This window comes from Diospyros lotus, chromosome 9 (genome assembly GCF_014633365.1).
Source record: "Diospyros lotus cultivar Yz01 chromosome 9, ASM1463336v1, whole genome shotgun sequence".
NCBI classification, from domain to species: domain Eukaryota; kingdom Viridiplantae; phylum Streptophyta; class Magnoliopsida; order Ericales; family Ebenaceae; genus Diospyros; species Diospyros lotus.
In genome coordinates, this window is record NC_068346.1 from 11,293,436 (window position 1) to 11,303,442 (window position 10,007).

At 32.8% G+C, this 10,007-nt stretch overlaps 1 protein-coding gene across 1 annotated transcript; it reads right to left on the reverse strand.

Moving 5' to 3' along the window:
• Positions 1 to 7,746: 7,746 nt before the first annotated feature.
• Positions 7,747 to 9,343, reverse strand: LOC127810105 (probable WRKY transcription factor 75). The gene is made up of 2 exons (XM_052349360.1): positions 8,805 to 9,343; positions 7,747 to 8,078 (listed from the first exon to the last, which is right to left on the reverse strand). The coding sequence occupies exons 1-2, from the start codon at positions 9,188 to 9,190 to the stop codon at positions 7,898 to 7,900; spliced, it is 567 nt and encodes a 188-aa protein (XP_052205320.1). The 5' UTR covers positions 9,191 to 9,343; the 3' UTR covers positions 7,747 to 7,897.
• Positions 9,344 to 10,007: the final 664 nt, after the last annotated feature.

The window sequence follows — 10,007 nt, forward strand, 5'->3', positions numbered from 1 at the left end:
AAACAACTTCACTTAAATGAATAGGCAAAACAAATTATCTTTATATGATATAAGAATTATCACATTTTAAAAGTAATGAAAAGTAACATTAGTAATTAACAATGCCTCAGATATAATGATTTGAAAGGCATTTCTCCTATACTAGGTTTGAATCCTTAGACATTTGGCCCATGGATTTCCCACATCACTTGGAAGCAAGTAATCAAACTATGGCCTTGGGAAAAATATGGACACTTGATTAAATGTCATAAACTAAATGACAATTGCCTAGGGGAAGAAAACAACTCAAATTGTCCGAAATCATTCTTGAAAGGTCAAGTGCCCAAAGTTCCTTCTTCATCAATTACCCATGGTTAGAACTAAGAGAAAAATTTAGTTAGGCTAGCTCTAGTATTAATTTAGTTATGGCTCAATGTGGCATTTTGACAAACAAATTATGAGAAATCTTCCAAATGTTTAATTGAACTAATAATAAAAATTTATATATATATATATTTTTGTAGCTGAAACCTAAACCATTGATAAGTCCTAAACTATAATATAAATTAACCTGATTTTAGAAAAAGCAAAAGGCTAAACTACAATAAACCAAAAGAGGAACCCTAAACCCAAAACCAACTGTAATGAATTAAGAAAAAACCCTAGACTCATGAAATTTCACAAATACACTATAATAAACCAAATAATACATTCAATAGGGAGACTATGAAAGAAAATACCTCGCAAATAAAACATCACAGTGAGCAGCAACTCTGTTAATCCTATAATCAATCCACACATAGCCACGACAGTACCAAGAACAAGAGAAAACAACCAGAATAGAATCTAAAGAACTAAAACAAAAACACAATGCACACAAAATTAAGGCATAACATTTACATGTTCGGATCCAAAATGGATCCTATTCACAACAAGGGTTTCACCTCTAGTCAAACCACTAAAAAAATAGCAATGGATTTACAAAAATTTACAACGATTACACTAAAATCAGAACCAACAATCGAATCAAGAAGATGATACAAATAGAGAATACAACGCTTAAATCAACCAGTGATTGCCACACTTTCAAACACAATCATCTATACATCTTACACTCTCAATCCCATGGAAAAACTGTGAAAGAATAGTACCTGATTGTTGATTTATGGTTCCGATTGTTTTTGCTCTCTTTCGAACGTATTTGGCTTTTTGTTCGTGAGATTTTTCGATTGAAATGCCAAGGGGCCTTATATACAAAAGGGTTTTTGATGGAAGCCCTTGGATCAGAGGGTTTAATAAGATGATCAATGATCTACAATTTAACCAGCCAATTAACATAATAATAAAGTCAAATGTCACATGTAAATAGAAATAAAATCAATATGAATAAACATCACAAATTCCCCATTGATTCAAGAATGGTTGATAATGGATTTGACTAGAGACCCTACAAACTCTCCTAACTATGAAGAGAGCACATTGAACAAAGATGATTCTTGCTCAAACTTAGGACTTGGAATAGACTTAGTTAATATATCGATTGTATTGGTCTCAGTTGAAATTTTTCCAACTCTAACTTGATCTTTTACTATAATATCCCTAACAAAATGCAACTGAGCATCTATGTGCTTGGTTCTCTTGTGGAATACATTATTCTTAGAAAGGCGTATCACACTTTGAGAATAACATCTTAGGAACTGATATATTTATTCCTTACTTTTGAGATATTCCTTATAGCCAAATGGCTTCTTTTATAGCTTCAGTTAAGGCCACATACTCAGCTTCTGTTGTGGATAGAGCCACAACATGCTGAAGGTCAGACTTCCAGCTTACTAGGTTTTCACCTAAAGTAAAAGCGTAGTCGAATAATGATCTTCTTTTATCAAGATTAGCAGTGTAGTCTAAATCACAAAATCCTTTAATGGATCTTCCACCTTCATTGTTTGATCTATATACTAAACCTTTATCTATTGTAATTTGTAGCTTTTAGGTACCTTAACAACCATTTGATTGCGTTTCAATGATCCTTAGAAGGCTTGCTCATAAATCTATTAACTAGACTTACTCCATAAGCTATATCACATCTTGTTCCTATCATTGCATACATAAGACTCCTTACAACATTTGAGTAAGGGACCTTTTTCATGTATGCCTCTTCTTCCTTAGATAACTGTCCTTTAACCGAACTTAGTCTAAAATGAGAGGGAACAGGAATTGTGACAGGCTTACAATCACTTATTTCAAAAGACTTTATAACCTTCTTGAGATAAACCGATTGGAAAAGGGTTAATATCCCCTTCTACCTATCTCTCATAATATCAATGCCAAGAATCCTTTTGGCAGCCTCTAGGTTTTTCATTTCAAATTTAGATTTGAGGGCCACGGTTAACTTACTAATTTCTCCTTTATCTTTACATGCAATGAACATATCATCAACATAGATTAGGAGATATATATGAACTGGTTTCCCTTAAGCTGTTTAAGGTACACACACTGATCAAAATTATATCTCTAGTAATTTTCCCTAAGCATAAACTCATCAAAGCATTTATACTATTGCTTAGGGGATTGTTTAAGGCCATACAATGACCTTTGCAACAAGCAAACCAAATTTTCTTTCCCTCTTTCTATAAAACTTGATGGTTGTTCCATGTAAATATTTTCTTCCAGATTTTCATGAAGAAACACTATCTTGATGTTTAATTGTTTCAGCTCTAAATCATACAAAACAACAATAGCCAGGACTGGCCTTATAAAAGTACGCTTGACAATAGGGGAAAAAACCTCATGATAGTCTACTAAGGTTTTCATTCTTTAAACCTTTCAAAAGCTTCGCTTTTGTTTTTAAGAAAATAAACCCATACTTTTCTCCAAAAATCATCCACAAAGGATATAAAGTATTGAGCCTCATAAAAGATGAGGGAACCTGGAGAAGCCCCATAAATCAGAGTGAATATACTCTACTATGTCCTTGGTTTGATATGTTGCAGAGACAAACTTCAATCTATGAGCCTTTTCCATAACATAGGTTTCACATAACTCTAGGTTACTAATCCTATCGTGATAAGGCACCATCAAATCTAAGAAAAAGACACACACAGTTACAAGTTAGAGAAAAAAATTCAACATTTATTAGCACTATTTTTAGAGTTATAAGCATAGAGAAAAAGTGCCATGACAACAACAAAGTAAATCTCAAGGTTTTTGAAATGAAACACCAAAAATGTGTTGAATTTCTTAGTCTTTTTTTTTTACTATATTTTCGGTATTTATAAATACTAATTTTTTTTCGACATATATCAGCACTATTTTTAGCATTTATAAATGTGGGGGGAAAAGTGCATTAACACTTTCAATATCTATCATCATGAGTTTTTTTTGAAGCAAATGCCAAAAATGTGTTGATTTTTCTAACATTTTTTTATTGAATTGCCGGCGTTTATAAATGTAAAATAAAAATTTGGCAATTATTAGCGGACTACTTACAGCATTTACAAACGCAGGGAAAAAGTGCATTCACACCTAGAAGGCCAATTCCGAGGTACTTTAAGCAAATTAAACGTTGAAAATGTGTTAAAGACTTTTTCGGCATTTGTGACAAATGCTGGGACACAGCTTATTTTCCTTGTAGGATATCATAAAACAAACAAATTTTGACAAGAACACAAGAAAAACATTTGTATTGTGATCACTTGATAGCAAGCAAGTAGCAGTCCATGACACTGACACTTAGAAATTACAAGAAGTAGAGACCCAAACAACATTCATATATATATATATATATTATATGAAGTAAAGAACAAGCTTCAATTTTTTTTTTTTGTCCTCTCTTGATCATTTGTTGCTTTCTTTGCCAGCTTGGCTCTGACTCTTAATTGGCCATGTTCTTGTATGGAGCCATATGAGATTGGTAGAAAATTAGAGACTAGAAAAGATTAAGCCAAAAATCAGAAAATAACAATATGTACAAAAGGTAGACAAAAAGAAATTGAGGGAATTTACTATAATACCTCATATTACATGTTTTTTCAATTGAAAAGGTACGAGGGGTAAAAAGTTTAAATTCAAGGAGCTTGAATTGGCATGAGTGGGCCCAAGGGATGAATTCGAGAACATTTTAGGAGATCTCTAGGTCTCGAGAAAGTTAAAAGACTAAAAGTTTGGGGTTAAAGTAAGAGGTTAATAAATGTGGGGACATGTTGCACGGGCATTTATGGAACTTTTGGAAACTTGTGGGGGTTAAAGTGGAATAGAAAAGGGTTCAAGTGAACAAAAAAAAAATTGTTTGGCATCAATGCATGATAATAAAGGACCAAGGGGGTAAATGTGCAAAACTATGAAATTTTGTATATATATATATATATATCATGCAAGTTCTCGTAAAAAAAAACAAGAAAATAGGAGAAATAAAAAAAAAAAAAAGAAAGACAAAAAAGTTGTTGCTAAGACTAGAAGGGTTCACTAAAAAGATAGATTGTTGGAGAAATCATCGAAAATAAAAGAGAAAGTTATTAGTAATAGTTATGACATAAAATAGGGGAACAGTTTGACAAAGACTCGTATCGTTATTTTTTGATGAGATCTTAACTAAATTTAGAAAGGTATTGGGCACAAAAAAGGAAAAGATATATTTTTTAAAAAAGTAGGAAATGGAAATACGGGGTAAAGTATAAATTAAAAAAATATTATTTTTTTTTTGTAAATATAATTTTTAATATAAAAAATTATAAAAAAATAGTTCAAATATAAACGATAAACATAAGTTTCATAATACATTCAAACAAATATAAACATAAAGTTTATAATGCATTTAAACAATCATCAACAATTATTTACAATCAAAGCCAAGCATTAGAAATGCCAAGCCAAAGAGGTCAACATACACAAAAATGAGACAGATTTAATAATTGGATTTTTGTAGATCTAGTTTTTAAGTTTTCGACCAAAACGGAAAATGCACTGCCAATCGCCACAGACCACTACGAGCAGTGGTTTCTAAAAATGGCCATTTTTAACATTTCGCAAATTATAAAAATGGCCATTTTTACTATTTTCGAAACAGGAAATGATTTGAAAATACCGAAACTATGTCTTGAAACCATTTCCGTGCTTAACTAGTGTTATTAATTTGACCTACTGACCTCTATTTCTCAAGTCCTCAATTTGGTATTCTCTCCAAGTGAACGAATCATTTGTTTCTTCTGACACCTTGGGATGGGGTGGAGTGTTGCATTTACCCTGCTGCTTTCTCCACAAAATCCAACTCTTTCTTGACTCAATTAAATTATTCTTGGGAAGACTGGGGAACAACAAAGAGAGGTGTTGAAATGGTAAGCAAATTATGTGTTGATGTGTGATCAACTTTGATGGCTAGATTCCTTAATTACCTTCAACCTAAATTTGCCAAAGCCATTTTAATTTTTGTTGAAGACCAAGTTGGTGCAAGAAGGAAATACGCATTTGTTATCAATTACTTGTTAAGTGAAGTTGCAAAAAATGTTCTTTTGTTAAGAAAAATATTCTTCCAATTTCAACGTTACTAACCATCAATGACCAAATGAATAGAGAGGCAGAGAGATGGGCCTTTCAGCTCCCTTTCGGCTTTATATTTGGCGTATGTGTTGTAATCAATTAACATCGTTGGACCAACCCCTAGCTACAACACCGACAAAACAACACCTAAAAAACAAAGCACCATTGATGATCTCCCTAATATATAACAACCAAGGAGCAAAGTCCGTCGCTACCTGCACAAAACAAAACACCACGACAGCTTGTACCTAACTAGCCCATAAATGAAGACGCAACATTGATGTCCAAAGGCTACAGAGATCGAGATGCATTCAGTATCGGAGCTTGACTCAACTAATAAGAGGTTGTGTCTTAGTTCGATGTGCCCAGCTGGCTAATTTATGAGCCACTTTATTATTGCTTGATCCATGAATATGCAGGTCTTCCCAGCGAGAGTAGTAAGCAAGATAAATCTGAGCAAGTTTGTACGCAGCTGAATAATGTCACCACTGGAGCTTCGAGCAATGGCCGCCCCACACACGCACCCACAAAAGACAAAGCTTTTGAGTTAACTTCGATAAAGCCTGAAGAAGGTTTGCCCTATTTAACATAATTAATGGGGATGGGGCCCATTAGAGAGATAGAGGACATTGAACAAATAAGAGTAGAAATATCTCCATATCATTATTAAAAATACAACCGTTATCAGTGATATATAGACATTTAGCAAGATCATATGCGATTGGAAGGGAGTTCACTGAATATGCCAAAGAAGCATTTGAAGGCTCTGCTGAAATGTTCATGACCATAAGAACTCTTCAAGTCTTATAAGGTACCCACACATGTAAGTGTTAACCCAGGAATATGATCTTAATTTTCTTTTCCCAAACTAAACAAATTAAATCATTTTTTTATGCATGACCATGCAAATTATATGACTACAACACATAAAATGTTACAGAAACATCCCTTTAAGAAGTGGGGCAAGAAGAGGAGCGCAGGTGATGAGGGGAACAGATGGCTGCAAAAACGGAGCGAATAAAGACCTTGACAAAGCATGATGGCGACGGCGGATCTGTTACTTTTGAAGACAGCCTCGAGGACCAGATCTCCTGTGGGGAAAGAGAAGCCACGGCGACGGCTTGTACTCGTATATCAACTTGTAATTGTTTAGGGTTCTATAGTAAGTTAGGATTAGAAGCCTTTAGTTCGGCTTGGTTGGGTGTTTTACAACGTCGTTTGATGTTAATTTTCATTTGTTGTTGCTTGGATTTTGTGACCAAAGATTAAACTTTGTACATTAACTTAAAATCTTAGTACTCCTATGCACGTGTTCCATAGTGACCTTTTCGGTACTAAAATTGGGACAAAAAAAAAAAAAAAAGGAAATATGACATGTGAGATCGGTTTAGAAATTAGTTTTTTCTTTGAATAATGGCTAGTTTTACATTTTTCACAGAAAATTAAATGAGTGTGGCTGTTAATCTAATGTTTTATTCAACATCAAATAGCATCACAAACCCAAATCTTATAAGATGAAAGTGAATTATATATTTTAACTTTCCCAATAATTCTTCTTTTATATTTCATGTCACGTCATATTATGTCGTGTACAAGGATCTCGTGCTAATTTTTCTTAATTTCTTAAAAAAATAAAGCATCAAAAACTCTAAAAACACACACACATATCTATATCTCTCTCTCTGTGTATATATATATATATACATGTTTTTTCTTTCACTATATAGCGGAAGGGTCAAAATAGATTTCATATTTTTCTTTACCCTTTTTCATAAGTTATAACAATATTCTTATTTCAGTAGTGGCATTGTTAAATAATTTCAAAATTATGTTCTTACATAAATAACAAAGAGAAAAGCCAAATTTCAGTAATTGTTAAAACACTCTAAAAATAATACATTTTTCTTTTTTTTTTTCTACTACATTTTTCTTTTCATAAAAATAATACCAAATAGGGCCTTAAAAATTAGACGTACTAAATGTATGGTATAATAATTAGCAAAGAATCTTGCTATATATAACAACCAAAATACCTATTATTTTGATTCCTATTTAATTATAAAAACACTATTATATACCACATTATTTTTATAGACTTTTCTACATTTAAACTTTGTCAAAATATAGACTTTTCTTGAAAAAAAAAAATCAAAAGTCTCACAAAGTGTCTCCCTTTTTTGTTGGGTAAAAGGAACCCACCTATTTGTATAGACACAAATATAAGGAGCAATAACATGATGACAACAAGACTCAAAACAATCAAATTAATAGAGCATATTAAGAGTTGTACGAAATACATTATTGATATGACACATTTTATTTGAAGCTTTACTACGATGGCATGTACTCCACAAAATATTCATTGTCTAGGCATATGTTTGAGAGCTCAAGATGGAGTGTAAATTTGCATCTGGCTCAAGATGTGCTCAAAATTGTCGGTGGATTTGTCTAATATTGGATGTGAATGCATCCCTTCATATGTTGTCACCACTATTCCTTCGTCGTTGGATAGGCGTTGAACTTGCTTTTTCACGTTGCAGCCTTGATGGGTGCAACGATAATAGCTTCTATACATGACAACAAAACAAAAAACAAGTTAATTCTCCTAATTTGATTCTAAGCTCTCACAACACTACTACTTCATCTAACTAGTTGAAATAATATATGTAATCAGAATTGAATAATCAACTATCTGAGATGTTTGAGAAAACAAATTAAGTTCATAACAACCCTAGCTTGACTTCCATAATTAATAAGATTAATGGAAATTATACTTTGTTGTGCTTCTCAAAGCACTAATTTTCAAGTTAGTTAAGGCAGTTAATTATGAGATATTCATGGGTACGTATATCGTGATTAGTGATGAGGGTACGTAACTAGACCTTTTGAGTGTTTTTGAATATTACCTATAGTCTAACTTCATGCGACTTAGTATATATGTTCTATTGTACATAACATCTCTCCCTTTTGGCTTAGGGTATAATTTAATTCTATTTGTATATTCAGATTTGCCTTAAAAGCTTTTCTTTTTCTTTTTTTTCTAATCAAGCTTTAATATCTTTTAGGTAGTAGAGTTGTATTTTGTTTCTTGAACTTAATAAAATCTTTGCTTATCCAAAAAAAACAAAAAACACCAATATTATTCTAGCTTTAAGAAAAGTAATGCTACACAAAATTAAAGACTTTAATTTTATACAAAATAATATGAGAGTGACACAATTTTTAGGTCTTATTCATTAGGAAACTGGAAGTACTAGTCCAACTATATTCATGATGTATATATATATATATACCTTGGAAACTTGTTGTTCTTGACGGCTTTCTGTCCATACTTCCTCCATCTATAGCCATCATCCAGAATATCAACTTGGCTCCTCGTTTCAAAGGCATATCTGGGGTTTCTGATCTTGTTATGATCCTCTCTGGACTTCCTACTCTTGCCTGCTGGTTTCACCTCACTAGCTTCACTGCTACTACTGGCCAAGCTCTTGCTCCGATCATCACCGCCTGGCAGAACTGGATCGACTGCTCTCATCATGCTTGTCGTCAACCCGGAAACCCCATCGCCGGCGGCCGTCTGAATTAAGCCGGTGTAGGCGTCGGAGTCCGATGCAATCGGCTGCCACAGATCAGCCGACGACGACGACCATGGAATGATTGCCGGATAGTGTTTCTCCATCAGGGAGAGAGAGAGAGAGAGAGAGAGAGAGACAGACAGACAGACAGAGAAGATAAAAAAGAAGAAAGAAGAGAGAGAAAATGAAAAAAGAATGGGGCTTTATTGTGTGGCGAGATATTGTGGCCAGTACGTACAATTGAGAGTTGGAATGGGGGAGAGGCTGCCTGGCGGCTACCGTTCACCGTCTTTATCTTCCCTTTAGTTGTCCCAAGCGGCCAAAAAAATCTCACAAACCTTTATTGGAATGACCCTCTCACTAATCTTTTTTGGATCATCGTTTTTGTCTTTAATTTTTATAAATAAAATAAATTATAAATATAAGATTTTATTTTACTATGCAGGGTGAGAATCGAATTCATGAGTCACCAATACGAACCCAACATATTACTTACCTCAATACTCGACCTATATTCTGGGAACTCTCACTAACTTTTCTTGTTTGACATGTAGAATGATTAATTTAAAAAAAAAAATTAAACTCAAAAGTTCATTATTTATAATTAAAGAGACTCTTTATATATGATTTAAAAAAATTTAAAGTCTTTTTTAATTTTTATTTATTTATGTTTTACAAAAACCCATTTGTTAAGCCAATAGTATAAATAGGTTGTTTTTTTTTTATATTAATTAGATTTATATTATGAAAAATTAAAGTGACTTAAAGAGTATATGTGAAAATGGTGAAAATATAGAAGATTTAGATGGAGGCCCATCCAAAATAAAACTATAGGATTAATATCTATCTAAACACATTCTTAAACTATATGTGTCTTAATTAAATAAGCTTTTAACAAATAATTCAAATTATAAGAGATTT